At 36.6% G+C, this 26,791-nt stretch overlaps 1 protein-coding gene across 1 annotated transcript; it reads right to left on the bottom strand.

The window, feature by feature from the left end:
• Positions 1-504: 504 nt before the first annotated feature.
• LOC140171687 (alpha/beta hydrolase domain-containing protein 17B-like) lies at positions 505-26,768 on the bottom strand. Its single transcript, XM_072194981.1, is given in 6 exon segments — positions 505-2,649; positions 2,652-2,686; positions 2,688-2,777; positions 25,948-26,365; positions 26,368-26,505; positions 26,508-26,768. Coding segments are annotated over 6 exon segments (891 nt in total). The 5' UTR covers positions 26,590-26,768; the 3' UTR covers positions 505-2,521.
• Positions 26,769-26,791: the final 23 nt, after the last annotated feature.

The following is a 26,791-nucleotide window of genomic DNA, read 5'->3' as shown; positions in this document are numbered from 1 at the left end:
CAATAACAATATTTTATACCAATAACGATACTTAAAATACTTGTCCTTCCTGAATTACAATGGTTGTTATAAAATGCCACATTTCCGCAAGTAAATGTTTTACCACAGTAATGCTGCTACTGTTTTGTTTAGATGTATTGAAACAATATGCTGCTATACAGCATCAGTCATTGACTTGTTAGCAATATTCCACAGCAGCAATCAAATGCCTTCCCATAATGCATTGCTGAAAATCACACATGAAACCTTGCTTTACTGTGATCAGCTCATAATAGGCGAGAATGATTTGGTTTTTGTTACTGGGCAATTCAATGAGGTCCCAATTCACAAAAGTGCTCATCAGTCACGCAATACGCAAAGTGTGGTGCTGTGCGTGGCTGTGTGTACGCCAGTCTATATCAATCTTTGATGCTGCAAGTCCCGCCTATTATGAGCTGAATATAGACTAGATACGTTGTTATATGTATGGGCATCAATTCTGGGTGGGGGGACAGGCAGACCTTTCAGCAAAATGACCCAATTTTTGTTCTTTTCAGCCACTTTTTGACAATTTAGGCTTAGCGCTACTCACTACTGCCTACATGTAGATTCGTCCAAATGTGTTATGTGCTAGTTTCTAGAAACACTGGAACAATGCATGCTGGGAAGGCAAGACTGTTTGCTGTGGCAATATTCCATCCAGTAAAGTAAGTGCTTCAGGCAGGGTTGAGCCCACATACATAATATCACGCAAAATTAAAGCACTTGTTGGCTTGACACAGTTTTACTTAACTCATCCAGTGCATTTAACCCAGCATTCTACATTCTGTTTCCAAGTTACAATGCATTGTGAACATAAGTGTGTGTGTTATTTAACAATTTGTTGCTTTGTGAATTGATGAGTCTTAAGTTAAGGAGAGCGATAAATTTGAGAAGAGTGAGAGCAATTACTCTGCTAAACTTCATTTATAGAATAGTACAATAGTGATGTGTGGCTCACAGGTCTGTAATTATTTTTTTAAACTAAGTGTTGTTTAATTTTAATCACTCCCCTGACAGCTCTCCTAGACATTGGGCTATTCCAATTGAAATCCATACACCCCCTATGGGAGACATGACCTTAATCTTCCACACAGGGAGTGTGAATTTCAAATGGGTGACCCCATTTGAAATCTACACCCCCTGTGTGGGAAATTTAAAAGGTTGTGTCTTCCACAGGGGGTGTCTGGATTTCAACTGGAATAGCCCATTCTCAGAAGGGTGATGTATAGCTCGCCTGCAATTTTAGATGTCACATAGCATGATATAGAGCTCCCTGAATGGCTCAATACCCTCTGGAGTGACATTCGCTGCTCTCCATAATCTATGAATGGCTCTCCTAAAATCACTCGGGAGTGACATTCACTGCTCTTCATAATCTAACAAAAGAAATTATACATAATTTTTATGTATTCCTAACAGCTCTCCTAATAAAGCATGTCTACTTTACACATCAGGGGAGAAATTTGTAGCCAACATTAAATCCTCTTTCAAATTTCCAACCCTGATGTTGGCACCGTGTGGACACATAATGTTGCCATACCTTTAAATACACTCAATGTAATGCATTTCAGTGTAAAAGCTCTACTATGTTACAATACATTCAGAAATCAATAGCAGCTACAAAGAATACAGAGATGCCACTTAATACCACTCAAAATACCTGAAACTTGCGAAAAGCCTGAAATAGCGCGGAAATTTGGACTTTAAATAAAAGAAGGAATTCAGGCAACAGGTGGAAAAGTGGCATTTCTGAATATATGCACTTTTTCCTTTATAAGCACCATGCATGCTTGACCCATAAATAAACGCTAAAATAACAACCCATTATTATAATAACAACAATAACAACAACAACAAAATGGGTCAATTCGTTTTCCCCTAGCTATATCCTATAATATTATAATACACATCTCATCCCCTATACTCTCATCACCTCCGCTCTACACAACCTCACGAACACTGAAACGTGGAGGAATCAGTACAAATACCACAGACATAGATGAAAATTGCAACTTTTTTTTTTATAAATTGCAACTTTTGTTTCTTCTGAAATTCAATTCTAAAATGAAATTATTTTTTCTTTTCTTATGATAATAATATTAAAAGCATGCTTCTACATTGATCACTAACAGTACAGTATATGAAAATACTGTAAGCTATTAATAATTAATTACAGACCAGTTTAATATGAAGGGTATAATGTCAAAATAATTACACTATGTGAAATTGTTTGTTTACATTATATAAGTAGTAATCATAAAAATCTGCTATCACTTAGTGATACCTAGTAATAATTATAATTATAACTTTTCACCCGTTTCTGAGCTATGACAGTCTACGACTGCCGTTTCTTTAGTTGATTTTTTATCCTTAGCGGCAGCTTTTGCGTCGCTACCGCTAGTTTTCCCATTGACCGATCGTGAGTCGGTCTTTTTGTTACCCCCCTCATCGTTATTAGCCCCCTCCCTGCTGTCGGTCACCATGACCACCCCTGCATCATTTATGTCTGTAGTCGTTGTTGCTTCATCCTCCACTGGTAGTCACAAGTTCGGTAGTTCCACCGTGATGAACTGCCGCAGGCGTTCAAGTATTGCCCGTGATAACTCCCGTCGTTATGCCCGGCGCCTCTACCCATAGAGGTTCCACGGTGCGCTGACATCGTCGAGATGGCTAGCCCATGGGAGAAGTCGATAACCTCATCTTCTGTGCCGTGGATGACAAGGACGGGCGATGATACCTTGGATGCTTTGTCGATACTGAAACGAGAATAAAAACCAGTCAAGAATGAGTACAATTATTAGAAAACAATATTTATAAGTTTGCTGATAGCTTTTCCTTTTTTCCACAAAATGATAAATTAAAATTGGTCTTAGCTGTAAATTTCAAGTCAAAATAACATGGTAGACAGAGATAAGTTTAATTTTGAATGTGATTATAAAGATTGTCATTTTCATTTGCATCAAAGTGCCACCAATTGGTTAGACTGCCTTTTGAGGAGAGCAATCACTCTTGACTGTTCTCCTTAACTCTGCCTTAGTTGACCATTCTCTCCTTAAGCGCGCTTCAGACTCCGAGTATTGTACGTACAATATTGTATGTACAATATGTACGTTATTTAATCTGTTGCCATTCTATTTCCAGTAATGTTTTAGTTCTAACGAATGTTTGATGACGAAAAATCGATAATATGTTACATACAATATCTAGCAGAAATATATTATCGATTTTACGTCATCAAACATTCGTTAGAACTTAAACATTACTGGAAATAGAATGGCAATAGATTAAATAACGTATATTGTACATACAATATTGTACGCATAATAAAAAAGTCTGTATACTGCTTAACAGTCTATTGTAAATGCTCTAATCAGCTCTCCTTGAAGGCTCAGAAGAGCAATTTAATGCTCTCCTGCATATTCCAAAAGACAGTCCATGCTTTCTAGTTCTCAACTGTCGATATGCTACTCTTTTTTTATGTCCTATACAATAAAAAAAAAAAAAGGACCATAGTTAAGCTATAATGAAGCTGCTTAAAATTATATTTATTCAAGTGAACAGAGTACTTTTGGTTTCAAGAATGTTTCAATGTAGGAGAAAATGGGGAGATTTTACTTCAAAATTGATGTGAAAACCTGTTGAAAGACTGTTCCAATAAATCATAAATCCTACAAAAGAAATTAGTATTTCAAAAATCAAGACCATCTCCTCCTCCCAAATACAACTTATCATAACAAGGAGAAGTTGCTTTTGTTTTCTACGGAATATGACCATTGTGATCTTTAATTTCAAAAGAACTGACTTGAATTAATTGAATTAATTGTGTTAATTTATGTTTCTGTGTTTCTAAGAACGAATCTTAATGTAATAAGACTAAAAGGATTGGTCAGTGACCTCCATCACCTAGTCGTCAGGAAGTCTGTATCACCAACTTGGAAGACACAAAACGATTATGCATGTGTTTGTATGCGTGTACATTCACAACGTGACTAAATACAAATCATCCATGGATCTATTGCTTTGTTTTGCACAACACATCTACATCTATTATACAGTGTCTATGCACCTGAAGCTTATTGCATGTATCAAGTGTGTCGTGTCACTGAGATGATGAGGATGTTACAGCTTTGCCACAGGAAACTGTATGACTAGCTTGAATCGGGCTGGGACTATCTTCTTTTAAATAGCACCAGTACTACCATAATGTAACCTTTATTATTTGAATGACAATCATGGCTGACTACAGTACATATTTATACATACAGTACTGCAAGGCATTGCACTCAGACTGACATCATTTTCTTTTTATAGTCTTTGTGGGTGTACATATACTTACATATACACCCACAATCTTCTAGTCATCTACATTTTACCATCTCAATGTATATAGAACAGTTTGGTATACATTGGTATCAGGGATGTAGCTACGGCGAGCGGTGGCGGGCAGCAGGGCCCGGCACTCAGATTTAGAACACACCACTGATAAACAATTTAAGCTCTAGTACCCAGCACTCAAGTGTCAAAAATTGCAGAATCACATAGAATTTGGCCACATTTAGGCAATTTCAATAAAACTGTCAATTTCATTAAAAATTCCCTCAATACCACCCGACACTAAAAATTCTCTAGCTATAACCCTGATTGGTATCGACCTTTTCTTTTGGCAAAGCCCGCAATACTTTGTTGAAGCACACATCGATGTTAACCGATCATAATCAGGACATTATTTTGGGTCACCTTTGCTAAGTCTTACAGGATTTTTCAAAATGTGTAACCTCCACTTTCAGAAATCAGTTTGACCGAAATTCCTTCCCACAATAAATACGCATATTACGTATCAAAGAAGATGGATTAACCTCTAAACTGTATTGTTATGCATTACACCTATTACGTTGGTGGGAAGGAATTTCGATCAAACTAACTTCCGGTAGAGAAACCAGGATCCATGTATTGATTGTAAAATTTTGTATTTCGCTACATACTTCAATTTCTTGAAAGTTGCCATAAAATTTGTGATTAAAATTGATGTGTTCAAAATTTAAGGCTGAAATCAAAATACATTTTTTGCAATGCTACTCAATCGTGAGGTTTTTCAAGATTGTAAGAGTGAGTAAACATGAGAAATTTTAATTTAAATTTTAATGCACATATGACACAGATGTATGCAAGTGTGATCAAAAAATCAAACATGAAGATAACAAAAATGTATCAGTCTTTCACATTTCAGAATCTCTAAACTGTATGCATAAACAGAATCTATGTGTAATACTAGCACTAGTAAGTAGTACACATCTACAGCAAATGCTTCTATGGTGCGACAGAATTATGCACTGAGCATGGAGAGGTTCCTGTCTTGCTGTGTCTGTGCATATAAACCTATTTAACAAGGTACAGTAGAGGTACCTGTTGCCAGAAGGCAGCATCCAGGCAACAGGTTGTTTGGCAGTGATAATAAAAGAGGCAATGGGGGAATGACAGTTTATTCTCACTATTTACAAATTCCCATTTTGAAATTGGTTACAATTTTTAAGGCAAAATAATAGCACATCCTGTCTTGTAAAAACATCTCATTACTATATTGCACTTCATAGAATAAATGTAACTGGGTCAATTTTTGGGTCAACGTTTATACTACATGTATCATTATTTTACATCTTGGCAATTTTGAATTGTCTCGAGATATCAGGAAAACACAACACCAAAGCAATGATTAGACTCCGCATTGCCCTCCCGATCATGAGGACCATTTATTAAGCTATTTATGACCATTCAACAATTTTATATTCATATACATAAATATAATTGAGATAAATAATGATAAATAATGATAGATTTCATAATATAATAATAATATAATAATCATAGCACTTTCATAGCAGTTAAGACATAATATAAATAGTTATTTATCTTCCAATAAATATTATTAATAACACAATACAAGAATTATGGGAAAAAGGTGTACAACAAGCCAACCATATAGGCTGGACATGCAAGAATTGACTTCTGTATCACATTTAACCAAATTTCATCTTAAGCAAATACAGATACCTCTTTGGATCAAACAGAGGATTGAATTGGAAAACAATATTTATAACGCAATTATTAAATAAACAGAAATCTCCAAAAGAAGAAACAATGCCAACTCTATCAATGAATTAAATCTTTAAATCCCTATATAAGCTGGTAATTATTGAAAAGTCAGCCAAAATTTACTAAAAAAAAAAAATTAATAAATGAAATAATCCACTGACAAAAACAATCAAGCCAAAAAGATACTTCAAATAAGCATAAATTACTCTACATAAAGCGTAGTAGAAAGTGGAGACAATCTACAGACAAGTTTCATCAGGTATTGACGAGACTCCATACAAAGCGTAGTAGAAAGTGGAGACAATCTACAGACAAGTTTCATCAGGTATTGACGAGACTCCATACAAAGCGCAGTAGAAAGTGGAGACAATCTACAGGCGAGATTCTTCAGGATTTGAAGAAAATCCATAAAAAGCATACATTTCCTTTAAAAGCGTAGTAGAAAGTGGAGACAATCTACAGACAAGTTTCATCAGGTATTGACGAGACTCCATACAAAGCGTAGTAGAAAGTGGAGACAATCTACAGACGAGTCTCATCAGGTATTGACGAGACTCCATACAAAGCGTAGTAGAAAGTGGAGACAATCTACAGACAAGTTTCATCAGGTATTGACGAGACTCCATACAAAGCGAAGTAGAAAGTGGAGACAATCTACAGACGAGTCTCATCAGGTATTGACGAGATTCCATACAAAGCGCAGTAGAAAGTGGAGACAATCTACAGACGAGATTCTTCAGGATTTGAAGAAAATCCATAAAAGCATACATTTCCCATTAAAAGCGTAGTAGAAAGTGGAGACAATCTACAGACAAGTTTCATCAGGTATTGACGAGACTCCATACAAAGCGTAGTAGAAAGTGGAGACAATCTACAGGAGTCTCATCAGGTATTGACGAGACTCCATACAAAGCGTAGTAGAAAGTGGAGACAACTAGACTCATCAGGTATTGACGAGACTCCATACAAAGTAGAAAGTGGAGACAATCTACAGACAAGTTTCATCAGGTATTGACGAGACTCCATACAAAGCGTAGTAGAAAGTGGAGACAATCTACAGACAAGTTTCATCAGGTATTGACGAGACTCCATACAAAGCGTAGTAGAAAGTGGAGACAATCTACAGACAAGTGGTATTGACGAGACTCCATACAAAGCGTAGTAGAAAGTGTAGACAACCTACAGACGAGTCTCATCAGGTATTGACGAGACTCCATACAAAGCGTAGTAGAAAGTGGAGACAATCTACAGACAAGTTTCATCAGGTATTGACGAGACTCCATACAAAGCGTAGTAGAAAGTGGAGACAATCTACAGACGAGATTCTTCAGGATTTGAAGAACTCCATACAAAGCATTTATAAAGCCATCACAAAGCTTAGTAGAAAGTGGAGACAATCTACTGAAGAGATTCTTCAGGATTTGAAGAAAACTCCAGACAAAGCGGAGAGTAGCATAATTTGACATACTTTTATTGAAGCATCTTGGACAAATGAGATAACTGAATTACCCTTCCAGCTACTGGGAGGGTGGGTGGGATTTTTGGTCCAGCATGATCGGAGGAGCAAATGCAAGTGGCTTACTAAGAAAGGTGTGAACACAACAAAAGAAATGGAATTAAAGCAGAGACCTGATTGGCTGCACCCCACTAAAGTGCCATCAGAATGGCCAAGAATCTGGGATTGTTGCTATAACAACACAACAACTCCTACATCATTCCAATACCATGACCCAAATCAATAGCATAAACTTTCAAGAGGACTTGATATGGCTCAAGTGGAACTGATAGGATAATTGTCCACACTTGGCTGCACATGAATGCCCAAGTTTCCCTGATGCTGAGACAATCTGGTTTTTAAAAGATTTTCAACTTTGAAAAACGTCATTGTTGAAACATTGAATTCTTTTTCTAGTAGCTTCATTTATGCAAATTCTTTAATAAATTAAACTATGCTACAATATTTGGCACTTATATTTCGCACTATCCTAATCCCTTTCCCTCCTTATCAAGAAAAAATATGGCTGTCAATCAGACAGATATCTTAAAAACATAAAGACTGACCTGATTAAAAAGTAAACAATCACCTTGTTTAACAGATTCATGTATTCTTTTAAATAAACTCCAGGTGGCTTTTAACGAAACAAATCAATTATTTATGACAAGAATTTTTCTTGGCATGCAAGGTGTGACATTTTCGCGAGTCCAAACTAAAAGGTTAGCCAGCAGACCATCAGGGGAAATCCTTTATTCTCTATGTGTTTACTAGACAACCACAGAAACACACTCATCATAGTCACCATCACTCATTCGCCAATCTAGCGTTAGCCTTGTTATTGTTTCAAATCATAACATTCCCAAACTGAGGTGTTGTTCACTTTATTGAAAACTTAAGATGGGGCTAAGTGTGAAATGGTCGTTGATTTTTAATAATTAAAATTGAGTTTACTTTAAAAACATTATCCTGTATGCATGAACATTATTGACAATGATTATAATCATGATATTTGTCTTTTTTATGGTAATCAGGAGTGGAATGGTATTTTAAACCAATGCTGTCAAGATGGCTTCAAAATAACCAGGCACCCAGGAGCCATTTACCCAATGGTCATAACATTTTGCCTTCTGGTCCACACGAAAATCATTTGATCCAGGCTCTACATTTTTTTTTTAAATAGAGCCTTGTAGTTAAAGGAGGTTTTGTATTTAATGTATACAATTGAAATTTAAATGACTCTTGGCGCTTTAAAAATGGCTCCTGGTTCACTAGATAATCTCAGGACCAGGAGCTGCTTTTTCCAAATGTGTGGCTCCTGGTCCAGATGTGCCCACAATATCACCCATCACAGCTCATTATTTATGGCCCAATTTAAGTACTTGTTGGTATTGAACATTGAGATCTACATGTAGATGTAGTATAAAATTAATAAAGAAACATCTTGATACTGAACAGCAAAAACCCAAAGGCCTTTTTACGCACCAACAATGTATCAATAATGCATGGGCATTTCCATAGCCATGTTTTGATGTATTCAATACACACATATCACACCTGAAGCTGTTAGCACATTCAAGTTCAATTCAACGTTCACATGTAATAATCAGATTGCAAGGTGACATGAAAGCAGCCAAATTTGGCACTCTCTTTCCAATTTTCACTCACACAGCCCAACCAATGATGAACGAATAAGCTTGAAAGAGCTGTGAAATAGTTTACATTATAAAATTACTCCTCCCTCCATATGGAAATGCAGATTTTAGAAAGAAGGTGTAATGTGCTCACACACTCAGATCCTGGAAAGAAATATCTGTGGTGTTCAAAGGAAATGCAAATCCTATCCTATATACATGTAGTCTTTTTTTGAAAATAGAATTTTATTTTTCATGGTCATCTGGTATCTCATACAAGTGTACAACTGAGAATCTAATTGAAGGGAGCTTGAGAGCAGATACAATTTAATTACATTTGTATGTTACATAAAAGTCGTTTCATACATACTACGCATTGGAAAAGGCCGGTTTCAGGAAATTGCAAAATCTGATGATATATTGCTTTCCCCTTGCCACAATTGATGGTATACCTGTATATCGACATACATGGCAGGGGGGCGGCCAAGATCGACTCATGTCTCAAACCTGTTAAAATGCAATATAATTAAATGTTGTGTTGTTGTCACACATGCATGTATGTACATGTAATATTGAAAAGCAAGTTTGAATGAAAAATATGTACGCTTTACTTCATATCAATGAAGTGGTCATAATTCGGCACCTTCATTGAACTGCAACTAAACACTGATGACGTCAATGTCAACTTGACACTGTCCATAGAACAGTCATTTACAATTCTATGATCCCAATCCTGTCCATATAGGTCATAAATATGTGCTTTCAACTGTCACATTAGTGTGCAAGTTGCAAATCCAAACCTTCCACTGACAGGAATTTACAGATTTGCTTGAATTGAGATTCCATGAAATGAATATTTACATGGCAATGAGTTGTCATTTTTCCATTTCTTAAATCTATTTTTCAAATTGATAGGTTGGTTGTGATGCTGAAACTAAAATATTGTTTGGTTGCAATGCCAAAACTAATGATTGGACAATCCATTATCCATACAAATATCACTCAGTGGTTTCCTTTTCCTTTCAAATTTAATGTGATCTGTACAGTGCCAATCTTTATATTTTTTTATAGAAGGGAACATGTACCGGTGTTCTTGATTTATATTGCAAAATCTATGAGATGAAGTGATAACCCATATTTTTAAGCAAATTTATTCTAGACAGTCACCTAAATTTCGCATAAATTTGAATACATTTGCATACTGTATAACAGGAAATTTAATATAATTTTCATGCTTTTTGCAGGTAACTTCAGAACTCTGAATACAAGATATTACAAAACTGCTCCTGACAGTTAAAATGGCAAAAACTAATACTGCAAAAATATCACACTTTACACTAAATTTTAAATAAAATCATAAAACATAATTTTCCCCCTAACATCAATTTGTTTTTTACCCAAACATACATTCCAAACTAATAATTTACAATAATTTTCCTTTTTGTTTCGTTGTCGATAAATTGTACTCATTTGAACAAGTGGGCTGGTATGTAGCTGGTATTTCAACTCCATTTCTTTTTTCTCGCTGTCACCGTACCTGGGATTTTATTTTTACACTCCTCTCTTCCATTTAAGCCACAAATACACACTTATCTCTGTGAAAAGACTACCTCAATATTTTTCCCCAAGTTGTATTTAAATTGTGTGGGTGTGTTGCCTTTGTCAATTATTGTGGGTGTCACTACTGAAGAGCACAATTGGTTTACCCTAGAAAACATGGCCATGGATTGAAATATAACTTCTGACTGCTATTATGGGGAATCCTATATTGTTATACATTCTGGATACCTTGGTAATTTTTCTGGACATGTTGGATCACATAATCCACTGGTGCCTCATCACTGCCTGTTTTGAAAGCACTGTGGCACTGGTTTTTTTTTGTGGTAAAATTGGTCAAAGTTTTAAAGATACATGTAAAGGCCAAAGCTTTCGCTCCATGGTGTATCTTTATCAAAGGCAAAATGAACATCTTATTTAGAGGAATTGAGAAAAAGAAGTTATCAATGTCAAATATGTTCTGTGATAAGTTTGTCATTAATGTCACAACTGAACTATGCACACTATGTTGGTCTCATGTGTAGCAATCCAATATGGCTGGTCAAGCATTACTTGCCGGGTTATTCTGAACTGCACTTAACCCCAACATCTATTGCTACCACAAAATACCACTACCACGATAATAACCACTGAATGCACATGTATGAATCCCACATGATGTGATGATGCAATTTAAGTGCTATATGCTCAGGGAATTGCCCCTATGGCTACCGGCCAGTGATTGTGTGCTTGTGTGCTTGGTCTACGGTTCGAATCCAGTGGGTACGTACCAAGTGACTTCTTTGATCATCTTCTGTCCTTTTTTAAAAGCAGTGTTCAGTGCTATAGGGTTAACATGGTTAATATCTAGGTTTAATTTCTTTGCCAATCCTTTAATACATTAATGGGCAAGCTTCATACCCAGACAAAAGTGAATGAGCTCCTGTACATTAGCCGGAGTGAATGTATACTTCCACGTGAACATTGCACATTTTAAATGCACAAGATGCAATTTCTTTGATTAGTGAAGTAGTGAACCCAACTCAACTGTCTATTTAGACCTGATTCAGAGTATAATACCAATGCGGGGGTGTAATAAGTAGCCTGCTAGTCATTTAGGTCCCTGAAACCTCTCATTATTACCTGCTTTGTCGCCTAAGTATCGTAACACACAGAGCAAAACAATTAAATTCCTGGGCTTGTTTGCTAGCTTACATGGGCAGAACAATAAAGATACACAAGTTCAATTGTATTGAAAATATATTGGAATTTGTTCAAGACATAATTCTCTAAATGTATTTAGCTCTATCAGATAAAATAATTTTGCAGTGTAATTACAGAACTTAGACTCCCACGTTAATTAAGGATAGCATTAGGGTTGGGTGGACTATATTCAGCATTCAGTTTTGCTATGTATGTATACTACCATGACTTGTAAATAAACCTACTATACAGTGTGCAATTATATTCCTCTTGTTATTTTGTGTGTGGGATGTAGGGGTGTGTATATACCTTGTCTGTTGCGGGTTGGGGTGTGTGTTAGTGCATGCCGGGGTGTAGAGTGTGTGTGTAAAGAAGGCAGAGTTGTGACATTTTATATTTTAAACCATTTACAATTTTAATCTTCTATAGTACACTTTATAAATCATTTGCTTACCTTCCATTTTGATAAACTTGTCAATTTAGTTTTAAAATTTTTTAATGTTACTCATTATTAAGAATTATTTCTTTCATATATTAGGAGTGTAGGTGTGCCAACACCTATCCTATACGAAACAGTGCTGTATCGAATGATGGTTTAAATACCAAGATTCACTACATTTAAATATATTTCTGCTCCTTTTTAGTTTCAGGAGCACTTTATCTGTAGTGATGGTTTCATCCAAGTTTACTCTTGTTGTATTACGTAGGCCTATTAATTTTACATATTTCATTATTAGTTAATTTATTAGTTAATTTACTCCTTCATTCACTTATTTTTCCCATATTGCCGTTTGCTCGAGTAAAAACTAGGTGAAAATATCTCAAAAAAACACTCTTCTACCACACTACATGTTTGCAGCTTAATAACTTCCTTCCTAATCCCCTCATCTGTGGTGAAAAAAAAATGCTCTTAATGGCAAAACACATTAACATTTTGTTCATGTCTGATCATAAATCTGCCTAGCATGAACCAAAATCCATTGCAAATAAGACATATCCATCTATTTATGTCATTCCATTGATCCGTCAAGCTACATTACTATGAACCCAGGCCTTAAATGCTTTTATAGGGGAGTTGGAGTTGCCAGAAGTTGTCAAAAGATACATACATTGTGTCTATGTATGGCCATAGACCATTTAAAACATGGTATGGCAAACACCACTAGAAGAGCAGTAGACCATAGACCATTTAGGATGAGAGTAGACACAGCTCGCAAGCTCATCAAGTGTCACAGTCCACCAAAGAACCAAAATTTATTTATTCCTTTTATTATAACTGTCTGATCAATTACATTTTTTTATAAACCTGTATTTTAGAATGGGCATAATTAATAACTAATCTAATTTAAAACATAATACATTATAAATTTTACAAATAAACAAATTTAAATAAATTAAAATAATTATAGATAAATCTAAATAAATAAAATTTAAAGAAACAAATACATACATGTATACATGTAGTTTTGTAGATTCAAATTCAAATAATTGATTGAATTTTTGATTGATATTATTTTATTGTAAAGTTGTGGCCAATAAGCCAAATTACATACAATAATAACAATATAAAACTACAAGAACAATAAATAAATAATTATAAATTAATTACTTGAAATTTGAATGAATGAATAAATTCATATAAATAAATGGACTTAATGAGCAAACAAATAAATATCATGAAAAACATAGTAAGCAAAATCAACACATAAGTTTATCATGATTAAATTTGAAGCCCAACTGTGCATGTGTGGCTTTATAATGGGCAACACCGCCTTGAATGCAGTCCTTACAGGAAATAGGGGAAAGGTGTCGTGGGGGTGAATCATGCAAATAATGGGTTGCCAGTCTAAATACTGTCAGCTTTTCAAATGCGACAAGAAGCCAATTCTGGTATGATTACAATCGTTCACATTGAAAATAACATACATGTATGTAGAACAGCATGTCACTAAGGTACGCACATGACGGAGGCATTCCTAGTACATCCACATGAAGGCATTCATAATTCCTTCAGGGTAGTCTTATCTAAACTGAGCTCAAAAAGAAACTTATAATTTTTCACAAGGTCATATCTTGAAATCCTGTCCATTAAATTGAACCAAAATTACACACAGGTTTACTTCAATACTCTACTCTTAACACATGTCAGTAACCAAGCAGTTATCCAACTGACACAACAGCAAAATGCACTGACATGGAACAGCTTCCTGACTGGACCACATTCACAGCCCAGCCCTGTTTCATGAAAAAAGTGTATGAAAAGCAGAAAGCAGCACCGTTTTATCATCTGTGCAAGGATCTTGTGTGCATTCTCACAGATTTTTGTGCTGGGTGCCAAATGTTGAGCTGTGAAAGTGGAGAAACTTCCAGGAAGCTGTCCCATGACAGTGCATTTTGCTGTTGTGTCAGTTGGACAACTGCTTGGTTACTGACATGTGTTTTGAGTAGAGTATTAAAGTAATCCTGTGTGTAATTTTGGTTCATTTTGATTGACACCATTTTAAGATATGACCTTGTGATTCACAAGTTGTAAAAAATTATAAGTTTCTTTTTGAGCTCAGTTTACATGAATACTGAAGATTTTGCAGCTGCGATTTCAGTTTCAAACACCTGACCTTTTAAAGAGCAATCATTTCTCAGAGTTTCAGAGCTATTAATTTTATTCTTCACATAATCCATGGTTAGAAACACGTAGGCCCTAATCAATGTATTTTTCAATGGCCAAGGGGGTGGGGAGGAGAATAAGCCCGGGGGAAGGGGTAGAGCTACATGTAGGATGCATTTAAAGGTCCCGGACTCACCAAAATACAGTTCAGACCTCCTATTTCTAATTTTTTTGCAAGTTCGGGGGTTCCTGCAGATCCCCCAGTTTTTCAATCTAGCGCTACTGCAGACATACTATAAATGCTGCATTTGTGCAATTCTGACTGACCAAACTCTACTACGGACCCCCTACTGTTTTATTTTCTGTAAGTTCAGGGGACTCTGGAGTGTTTTGTTCTAGCGCTACCCTGCCCAGGGGGTGTTTTCCCCTCCCCTCCCTCAATTGAACTATATGTTTACACACAACCAGGTTGAGAAGATCCTCATTGTTTATACTATTTTTCACCTTGAAAAAATGGCATTTCATTGGACACAGCTTCAAATCACTAGCGAACTCGCTCAAATTACTGGCATTATAGATGAGTTGACATCTGACATCATTGCCTGGCAGTATGCGTGTGCAAATGTGCATCATCACAATTTCAATTTCCATTGTTTTTGGTTGGCAGTATGCGAACACATCCTATTTTGGTCAGGGCCTGTTGTTTTAAAACTCCCGCCACATCAGAATAAGGCTATTGAACAGTGTAGTGCTGTATGCAGTTCGCAAAAGCATATCGATTGCCTTTGTTGATAAAACGTTTTTATTGAGGTATTCATCTATAAACACACACGATTGAACACATTGCATAAATGTAAGAGCTTAAACAGCTGCCTCAACGCATTGACGCCACTGTTATAATCATTTTCACAGTATATTTTATTTTAATGTCCAATTCACTACATGATCTAGAAATTTATATGGCCACGCGTTTTGAACTCGCCACCCAAAAATGGTGGTTTTGTTACGTTTTTCCAAATCGAGACTCGTTCAAATTGTTATATCTCTGCTTAAACAAAAGGTATTGTAGTGTGTTTGGTGTCATTTTGTAGCTATTGTCTGTCCAAATAACTTAGACACCCGGTTTTTAGGATATATTTCGAAAAGTTTTCACTTTGGCAAAAAGTCATGAAAGAAAAGTTGCTAAACACGGTCAGACCTAACAGAAATTATTAGTAAGGCGATGAAAAAATATTCTTCCTTGTCTACTTTTATTCAATTTTGACCAATTTACAGCAAGATATCTGGGTCCAGTCGAATATTCCTAATGACTTGAAACTTTTGATGGGATAATCTATTTACAGTAAGGGGTGTTTGAACATGCATATTGATCAGTGATGCCAACGCACTGAATGGTCTATTGTTCTATTGTGTCCGATTTGAGCGCTGACATATTGGAAAATGTTGCCAATCAATATTCATGAGAGTGTACATTCAACGTCCAATTTTCAAATTGGGTGACTTGTGCTTGGCAGGTGTAAAATACATCTGACTGGGCGTTTTAAATATGTAACCCATAAAGGCATTGACATCATCGAATGGCTGCCTATAGTGCTGTTAGTGTTAGGCCTATGTGTGTTTGTGTGGGGGGGGGGGCGGTGTTTAGTTTTTATAATAATTATTATAAGGCCTACACATTTTGACATTCCTTTCTTTGCTTGCTAAAGTATCACTCCATCTTCTTATCTCCCTTCCCTTCTCCATCCCCTCTTACTTTTTGTCCCCTCTCATTCCTATCATTTTTCTTACCTTTCTATTTATTTACTTCTATTTATTTATTTCTCTTCATTTCTTCCTCTTTCTCTCTTCCTCCAGTCACCCTCTCATTCTTCATATCCCCTCTTTCACCTCTTCCTCCCTCATCCCCTCCCAAGACTTCTCACAGAAGAGCTGCCCCCCCCCCCCTTCAGTACGCCACTGTTTATGACATTCTCCTTCTTAAAATAAAATAAAATGTCAATTTGTGAAACAACTTTTATATAGGCCTATACCGGTATACTTATTATTTGTTACATGTATACGTAGCTATTACCATTATACAGTACTAAAGACATGCATACATGGCAGCATTGATGTGTAATCATTCAGCAGCGCATTCAATTTATTTAAATGAAGCACCTGAAGTCAGTGGGGTGATCACGAACTGTACATCAGCGGCTAATGTGTGCCTTTTGTGCTTACGGCTACTCAATCACACCCTTGTGTGTTATGGAAACAAAAGGTACTTTTCGTTCCAGTAGTCGTCGCTTTTACGCGCCTTTCGTTTGATCACTTATTGACAGTAGCCTGCTAGGTAAAGCGTTAATACATTGTACACTGTCGGGTCAGCTTACCGATTTAATGGCGGAAGCGCTTTGTCCCAAACAAAAGGTACCTTTAGATGAATAGCTTGTCAGATTTCAAATCGGCACAAGGTTTCAATGCGTTACGTAATCTATTTCCTCTCCATCTTATAATAGCTCCATGAGTGATGCCACCCCTTTTTCTTTGATCATTTTACCAATTCACAATAATGGCGGTCTACTCAAATGCATTCAACAAAAGCACGTTTGCATCTACCGCGAGAGGTCGTCTCACACGCTTAACAAATACACTACGATCAAATAGGTTGATGACAATATTTGATTGAATGGACTGCACTGTGCCATGATTTCGGTGAGGGACACCGACCGGTTCAAATCCTTTGTTTGGAGCCAATCAATAATTTCAAGCACAACCTCTATAACTCAAAAGATGTCACAGTTGGTGCATTATAACAAATGATAGGGCAAGTTACTATGTGTCTGGAGTGTATTGTGAATTATACTCCTCACCAATAACATCAAACATTCATAGAGCATACAATTTGTATTTTCTTGGAATTGGACCAAGCCAAAAGCATGCACAGAACAAGATTCAAATACCGCGCCGAATTGTTTTAATTGGTTGAGGGACAGCTGGGATCACTGAGTTAATACACTAAGAATAAATATGCCAATTAGAAACACTGTCTGCATTTTATGAACTGAATTATATTTTTCATTTTTATAAAACGTTTTTGGTGAGGAGTATAATTAATTTACTATTCATCCATTCACTATCCAAAATCACAATACCTACAAATCTGTATAATGAGACCTTCCAAAATAATGGTACCCAACTTCTACCTGATTATTTTTAAAGTGTTGAGAAAAACCTTCCAATTTCAATAAAATTTCTGGTAAACTCTCACTCAATGCTTTGGAAACACAAAAATCCCGTTAGGTCTCAGCGAATGTGAACACCTTTCTTTCATGACTTTCTTTGAAAGTGGATATTTTTTCAAATAAGTGACAAAAACTGGGTGTCTAAGTTAATTGGACAGACAATAATTGAGTGCCCTAACAGACCTTCAAAGGAGAATTGTTTATCAGCTAAGATAGTGGAGTTATAGTTGTTTGAGTTCAGAATGGCCGCGGTGGCGGTTGAGGCGGTGGCGGTATGTGCAAAGTCTATGGGAAATAAAGATTTTGTGTGTGCGCATTGAATCAACTGATCATATCTTTGCATTCATATGGGCTACAGACATGGTTAAGAGCTCTTTTGAAAGATTATTAATTCTGCTAATTGTTTTTAATCATTTTGAACACTTTATGATTGGTTTAGTCTATAAAATATCAACTTGGACGTACAAAACTACCCATTTTCATATTAAACACTGTAGTAAGTGATGCGGATGTCTTCAAAATCTAAAAGTTGCTGTAAATTTTTAATTACTTACCCTATCATAGTCAAAATATACATTTTCTGAGAGGAAATTTGATGAGGAATCTAAATATGGACTTACTTTTTCTGTATGGGTTAGGGGTAAAATGTTTTAGTTCAAAATATGTTGAATTGTAAAAAAAATTTAACATATTTTGGGACATCCTGTATTCCGAGATTACCAAACAGCTGTGATTTTTTTTTCTTCCAAAGTCAGTAGGCTCCCCCTAATCTCTAACCAAATCAATGTTGTTTACTTTCAGTTTATAACTGCAAGTTAGTAATAAGCAATGCATTAAGTGACCCAGTTTTTATTTGGAATTATTTTATTCCACCCTGTATAGCTTCAAGGTCACCCTGTACAATGAGTTGAAATGTGTATATTTAAATTGCTTTTGCCTTCAGCTTTCCAAAAATGTACACTTTTGCTAGTTTAGGGTTGATAGTTGTGGAGATATTCTAATTTGAAACTTGATTGGTGCAAAAATTCATAATATTTGTGATGTAACGCTAAGGGTGGCGAGTTCAAAACACACGGCCATATAAGCCTCTTTAATATAATCATGGGGTAATTATAACACCGATGACACTCAAGACAAGCACATTGATTACGTACTAACAAACGCCCACTAAACAACTATCAACATAACTTAATGAATCCACAATGAATGTTAATTATAAGGCATGTGAACAAAATGCACAATCATATCAAAAGTAGTCAGCATGACTGCGTGATACCTTAATCAAGCATACCAAAACAGCAAAAGACATGGGCTGATTATCAATTTATAGTTGATTAAGTGTGGCCAGTCAAACGCAAAAATCAATGCACATACGCTATGACCACAACACCTGAACCATGATTTGCAATGCATCATCCAAAAATATATACCGTATTTCGTCAAGTAAACGCCCCCGGGGGGGTTACATTTTCCCAAGGGGGGGTGTTTATTCAAGGTCAATTTTAGAACGATAATTCCCATTAAAATTATTAGGTAAACTAAAAACACACGCTAAAATGACGAACTATGAACTAGAAACACTGACTTCTGGCTCACTTCCGGGTTTCTGATCCAGATTTTCGCCAATTATTGACGCTTATTATGGACCATGTGCGAACTTGGTAAGCTTACTACACAAGATAGCATGGAAATATCGGCATTTTTGAAACATCTTGGTTGAAAAAAAGTGGTGGGGGGCATTTATTTGAGGAGGGGGGCGACTATTTGACGAAATACAGTAGTATATTTTTACTTACATTGTAGAGACAGGCTTTTTAAGGAATTTTTCATTTAATAATTAAAATTTAAGATAAAATAACGAAATAATAAATAAATAAATAAAACAAATACCACCCACAAAATAAAATTTAAAAAACCTGCAAATTTGTGCACACTAAATGCAAAATTCCTGTCAAAATCCATCCACTTTTGTCACAAAAAAAAAAATACTACAGCATGCATATTTACGAATATACAGTCAAAAAACAAAGAAAAAATGTCTCCCAAAATCTGGGTTGGTCAGGCCCACAAAACAGAGTGATTTTATTTGTATTCATCATCATACATAATGGTATTTCCATATTAATTTTATTTTTACTTTGTATCATCAACCAGTAATTATTCAAAAAGGATGAAATACCTGCACTTCTACAACTAGTCTACAAGTTTAAAACATCTTATGAAATTTTAGCATAATGGATGAGCACTACAATTATAATACTGTATAAGTGGTAATTTTCGTGAGGGTTTTATTTTCGCGAATTTCGCGATTAGAGCTCCAACCGCGAAAATAACACCTCGCAAATATATGCCATAATGTATTATAAGTATAGGGGAGGACTGGGCAATCGCGAAAATAACATTCGCGAAAATGTGTCTCTCACTACAAATCGCGAAAATAACTGTACGCGAAAATTACCACTTATACAGTAGACTAATAGAGTGCCAGATATCTTGCAGATGCATCACAAAAATTGATGCACTTGTAAAGGTTCAGTTACCACGAATAAGTCTACATGTAGCTCTCTATTAGCATCAGCCAGACATCATTATGCTGTGCATCAATACAAAGTCTCTCAACTAGCCAAGACAAATTTATAGTGCTCAGTGAGTGTGCTTCTCATATCTTTGTTTCAATGGCTGGGGGCTCCATGACTGGTCAAGTGAAAATGACAAGCCCAATGATGACACTTGGCACTGGATTACTGTCTATAATCATCATATACGTTTTGAACTATCTATGCAAGATAATATTTAATATCTGTCGTTAGTAAAAAAAATAACAGTGAATTTTTGCTGGGTTTAATTCTCGCACTATTTTGTGGCTAAACAGGCAACCGCAAAACCCAGCAAAAACATTTTTGAACCCATAGGCTTCAATATTTTTAATTTTAACCCATACACTCAAAACTGTTTTTTCCAAATTCCAAGATCTATTTTAATTTAGTAATTTTAATTTTTAGTGTTTGGATGAGTTGTGAATGGCTATTTCTGTTGAAATTGATCACCCCCCCTCCCAAACAGGGAATGTATTTCAAATGGAGTCACCCATTCAGGTAGTCGATTTGAAATTCACACTTGCTGTGTGGAAGAGGACATGTATGGATTTCAAATGGTATCAACCGAGTTTAGCCATGATCCAACAATTGCCCGTCCACTTGTCCCTGAGCCACCCTGAACTTAATTTCATCTTCAGTAGATAGCACATGTTTCAAGTACAAAGAGCAGTTTTATAATATCCCAAGAGTTTTATTTAACCAGATGTTGAATTCTACACATGTATTTCCTTTCTACAATGTAACAAATTGTCAACTTATGCAAATAAAATAACAATTACTTGTCAAACTATGCAAATAATACATGTACCAGTGTATGTACATGCATGTAATTTACAAATTCCTGAGCCACTACACAAGATAGTGAATTGATTGACAATGAATCACTGGAGATACATGATTTACTTCAAATGCCTCACTACTAAGTTAAATGCCAAGGTATGACAGACTCCCAGAGGAAACTAATAAATACTTAAAAGGCAAGATGTGGCAGCAACACATTGTTATACAGGTCTATACCAACTGTAGTGTGTGCTAAAAACAAATCCATGTACAATATAATTACATCATCAGTTTAGTATTCCAGGAAATGGGTAATGGTATGTTGATCCCTTGTTTTTCCAGGAGTAAAAATTGAGTAGACAGAAAATGATAAAAAGACAGAGGTGCAAGACATAAAGACAGACTACAATGTAGTTTATAAATACACAGATTGGCTCAGACAGACAAAATGAGTGAAAGTCTAAATAAATTAACTGAAACCAAACAGACTGGTACATGCACCTTTCTTCAGTGGCGTGCGCAAGGGGGGGGGGCAGGGGGGCACAGGCCCCCACTTTTGTTGGTAATTTGGGGGACGGTGCAAAAACATCAAAATTTGCCCCCCTCAAAATAGGATTCCTTGGCTTTTTAAAACGCTAAAACCCCTGGACCCCAACCGTGAGGGGCTTCGAGTGCGGGCCCACTTGCAGTGCGGGCGACTTACACTCCTAATCAGACTCCATTCGGGGGAACTGAACAACCTGGCCCCGCCACTTACAATGTGCTGTGCACGCCACTGCCTTTCTTGAAATTCATGCACACAGTGTATTGATCAATACAAATGTATGCATTTAAAAATACAAATGTATCTAAGCCTATTGTACATCTGCATAAATTGTTCCCTGACTTAACTTTTTTCATCTTCAGTAGATAGCAGTTTACAGCACCTGTTCTCAAAAATACAGGGCTGTTCACAATCAAAACAAATGTGGCAATTTTTACTGAGCATACGACTAAATTTTCAGCATAAAAAAAATTATCTATGAACTTAACTGAAGAAAACACGGCTTTGCAAAAAAATGTTACTGTTTTTTTAGTATACATATCAAAAAGGCCATATTTATGGACATTTTAGCCTGCCAAAACTGAACGCAGTAACTGCCAAAGATGATTATGCTACCCAAGGTAGCTGCTACCGTACCTAGACAACTTATGTGGCCAAAAATCATGGAATTCTGTAGCTTTATTAGACCACTATGGATCAAAATGTTAAAAATCCAAAGTTACACCCTTTACTGTGAAAATAACCAAATACAAATAATATGCAATATAATGCAAATAAGGTCGTTATAATATTCATAATATGCAAATAACATGACACAAAACTAGCACATCAGGCCACCATACTATCACACATCGCCTTACCGGGAGAATTTCCATTGACATTGACAGCAGTGTTGCCAAAACTTTTCAGCGTCAAGGCGGCGCATTGACTCGCCAGGATTCTCAAGAAGCCCAATTTTTAAGCTTCAAAAAGCACCCAATTTTGTGCAGATTTACCCAATTTTAAACGCAAAACACCCAATTGGGCGGTAAGGCACTTGACTTTCAAACTTCCGGTACTTACTGGGAAGTTACTGACCGATCAATATGTGGTCACTCACAAAACCCATTGTAATTGCAATTTGGAGCTTCAGAGACTCAAAACCTTTATAAATCGGCTAAATTGAAAGAAAAATACATCAAATTGCTGCCGCGGCTTGGGGCTAGCATAAGTAGCCCGATTTTAGGCAAGTAGCGGCATGCTTTTTTGACTAGTGGCAAATGATCGCCAAGTAGCCCAATTGTGCGCCTAAGGCGCGGCGTTGGCATCACTGATTGACAGACTTGACCCGACCCCGCAACTTGCATCCAACTGGACCCAACAGGTTGATGAAATTTGTTGAACAATGCGTCCAGCAATACAATTGTGCATCTGGACGCAAGAATTTGCTTCCAGCGGGACCCTTGCTGAGAGGGTGACCAGCCAACCTTTTCTGAAAATTAGGCGAGTTGGTATGGAATGACTCAACTGCCAAATTTGGCATACTCGCCCTGTATGCAATGCATGATGAGTATGTAACGCCACTTTGTCAACAATTGTTGCAGTGAAATAGAGGTCATTTGCAGGCAATTTCAAGCGACCAATTTTTGGCTATTACCTGCCTGATCAGGCAAGCTAAAAATAAAATTTGTCAAGGCCTGTTTTAAAGATGTTAGGCCACTTACAGTCAATTTTGAGTTTCCCATCACATAATTTCTGAAAACAAGTGAGGTACCGGTAACCTTTTCATTATTCATTATTTTTCTGCCTTTCATTATGTGACCTGACCAACAGTCCAACACGCACTTAAAATGTGTTGTTATTTGCCGCTTAATCACTTGAACATGTTGAAGATGGATGTTTAGCCCAAATGAGATTCAAAAGTAAAAAGAGTCTGCAAGGTTGACAGCAAAATGTATGTTTTGATTTTGAATTTTCCACACAAAATAAAGGGATATTCATATTTTTTTTTGCAAATATAACCAGTATTTATCTTTTTTTGTTGGAAAATCACAATAATGAATTCAAGTGAGGGTCAGAAAATGAAGTGAGGGCGGTTGACGGGAAACTCAAAATCGACTTTCCTTGGCCTTATAGACCCTAATGTCCCTAAATTACTTATTGAAGGTTGGAACCTGCTGACTTAAAAAAATGAGATTTTTTTCAACTGGATACTGTTACGAGTCGTACTTGACTCAAGGCCAAAATCACCTTTTACCCGAACTCACACGAATGCACAACACAAATACACTGTTTGATTAAGCTAACAAAATCTAAGTCTTTAATTGAAAACACAGTATGCTTGGTACATATTTACAACAATATACACTAAAATAACACAATCAGATTTATTCTATCAGTATTTAACCAGCGGTCATCTTGTTGGTGATTCTAGAGTTCTTGCAATGTTCTGGACGACTGATGTAATATCCTTGTTCACTTGTCCTGCAAAAATCAGCGAAGTCCAGTGTACACTTACGTTTAAATCAATATCCTTGCGTATGAAATCCTCACACGAAAATGATGCTGCTTGCTCCTATTACTTGTCTCCTTGCGCTGCTTTTCCTAAATATATCTCCTTGCGCTGCTTTCTCCAAAAATAGTGTTTCTTTCACCAATCACTCTTTTTCCAGGGAACAGGTTTCTTTAACACAGCTCCACTGTTTTTGATAGATGCGTGGCCTACACTGGCCTTCACAAACCCAGCAATTCGACAGAAGAACTTTAATCCTTTGATGAGGAAGAACACTTTTGTGTGCTCGCAATCTCCTTCGTTGCTGTATTTTAAAAATAGCTCAATTATTGGCTATATAAACTGGTTAAAATGTACTTCTTTTTTGAAGCACAAAGATCATCACACACATGTGGAGTTTCTCAATCTCCCATGGCATTCTGTAAAGTCCCAACAAAAGCCTCCAGCCCTCTATATCAGCACTCATGCAAAAAACCCACCATCTATCAACAAACCATCACTTGATTCACTTCAATCACACCCTCACAACACCGCTGCAACCCCGGGATCTCCCAAGATTAACCACACACATCCACCCTCTACACCACATCACCCCCTGCCCCCCCCCCCTATGGTGCAACAACGAACTGGGGACCTCCAAGTTCCAAACACAGCTCTGACTTTGTCTACAATAATTTGGGGGAATTCCAAAATGATCCTCCACACCATTATCTTGCACGTACAAGGGGGTCCCCCACCTCATGACATACTTTCAGATTGTAAACAAAGTTAAATACCGGTAATTAAATTAAATTAAATTACTCAGGGTACATCACAATACAATGTAAAGTTGTACATTTTAATTACTTTTGCTTCCATTGAACAACTAGCTTGGCATTGTTAATTCAATATATCCCTGGCTGTTAGAAGCAACAGTTACAACTTTATCCAGCTTTGAAAAAAAATCTCGGAATTTTTAACTTTTTTTTAAAGTACGGTACCGTAGTACATTTGTATTTCTCAGGCTCCAAACCTTCAATAACAAGTAATTTTAGGGAACTTTTTTCAATTTCATGCACCCCTCCTCGTTTCCCCGGGCCCACTTTTGAGGCAAAACCTCGAAATTACGTAAATTTCCACTTTTTGCGGCAATTTACACAAATCACTTTCCCCCAATGCACCCCCCTCAACTGCCGATACATGTCGATTGTCGGAAGTATTTTCTTCCGACATAGCGATACACAAAATCTCTATCGATAACACCACTACTGCATACTGAGGCTGGTGAGGCAAAGCAATATTTTTATAGATTGCTTGATAAGTATAGCCACAAATTTGATCACTGTGATACATGTAGCTTCACATTTGAGGCTAGAGACCTTGCATTCAAAATCGCATGACACCGCGTAAAAATGGAAGTTCAGAAGTTAAAACAGTCGATCACGACTGGCGATAACATCCAAAACAAATTTTAGACTGTTCAAAATATGCACATTTTACTCAAAAGATACATTTGACTCATCGAAATAACTGTCATCAAAATTTTAACATATTTAGTACAAGAAATAACATTCAGTTGCAAAAAATGTCAACGCTGTCCAACTGAAAAAAGATAGCGACATACTCTAGCATCGAATGCATAACTATCGTGTGCAAATTCGAAGCTAGACTACTAGAGTTTGAGTTAAAGAAGACAAAAGACAATGACTCCAAATGTTGTAAAAAACAAAGTTCTTTCACAAATATCTTACCTAGGAAAGGCATCAAACCACCATGTCTTCTTTGTATCCGGAAAGCTACCTCATACCAGACATAAGCGGGAATGTAGAATGACGGCAGCACACTCATATCGAGACGCAAGGTCTATTGTAGGTACTGTTCCAATACTCTGTCCATACAAGATAATATTCTCGGGACTAATTCCATACCGTGATCGTAACGCCTGCCAAGCGCAATCAATGTCTGAATACAGGTTACGTTCCAGTGGTTTACCATTACTACTTCCATACCCAGAGTAATCATAACTGAAGATGTTGCAATTAATACGAGATCCAAGCCCAATATAGAAACTACTCATTTGTCCAATGTCTACAGCATTTCCATGACTGAATAAAATGGTGTATTTGGGATTGGAGGCACAGCGTACAAACATGCATGCTATTCTGTTTCGCGTTTGTTGCGTGAATAAAACACTTCAATAGATTCCAGTTCTCGATCTGAATATTGCCATTCGGCCTTCTCGGTGAGATGCAACGTACCTTTTGTGCCTGTTTCATCGGTGATGATTGAGTACGTTGGCTCGGGTGGTAAAATGCAAGTTTCGCTGCTATCCGTGAAGGGCACGGAGGACAACAAAACAGACAGCAGAGTTCGCTGAACGTTAGCCCGTTCATTGTCCCTATGGGTGGCTAAAAAGTACTAAATCAATGATGTACCAATTCTATTGATACTATAGAATGTCTTGATTCTCCTAAAACTCACGATTTTGGTTGATTAATACACCTTTTGATGTGTTTTCTTGGAAAATCTGACACAGAAATCACCGGTATTGGGAATCTCCGTAAATGACGAAAATGACGTCATGTTTTCAATGCG

This window comes from Amphiura filiformis, chromosome 15 (assembly GCF_039555335.1).
Source record: "Amphiura filiformis chromosome 15, Afil_fr2py, whole genome shotgun sequence".
In the NCBI taxonomy this organism is placed as follows: Eukaryota; Metazoa; Echinodermata; class Ophiuroidea; order Amphilepidida; family Amphiuridae; genus Amphiura; species Amphiura filiformis.
Note: the sequence above shows the minus strand (reverse complement) of the source record. Positions and strands in the feature narration are given on the sequence as shown.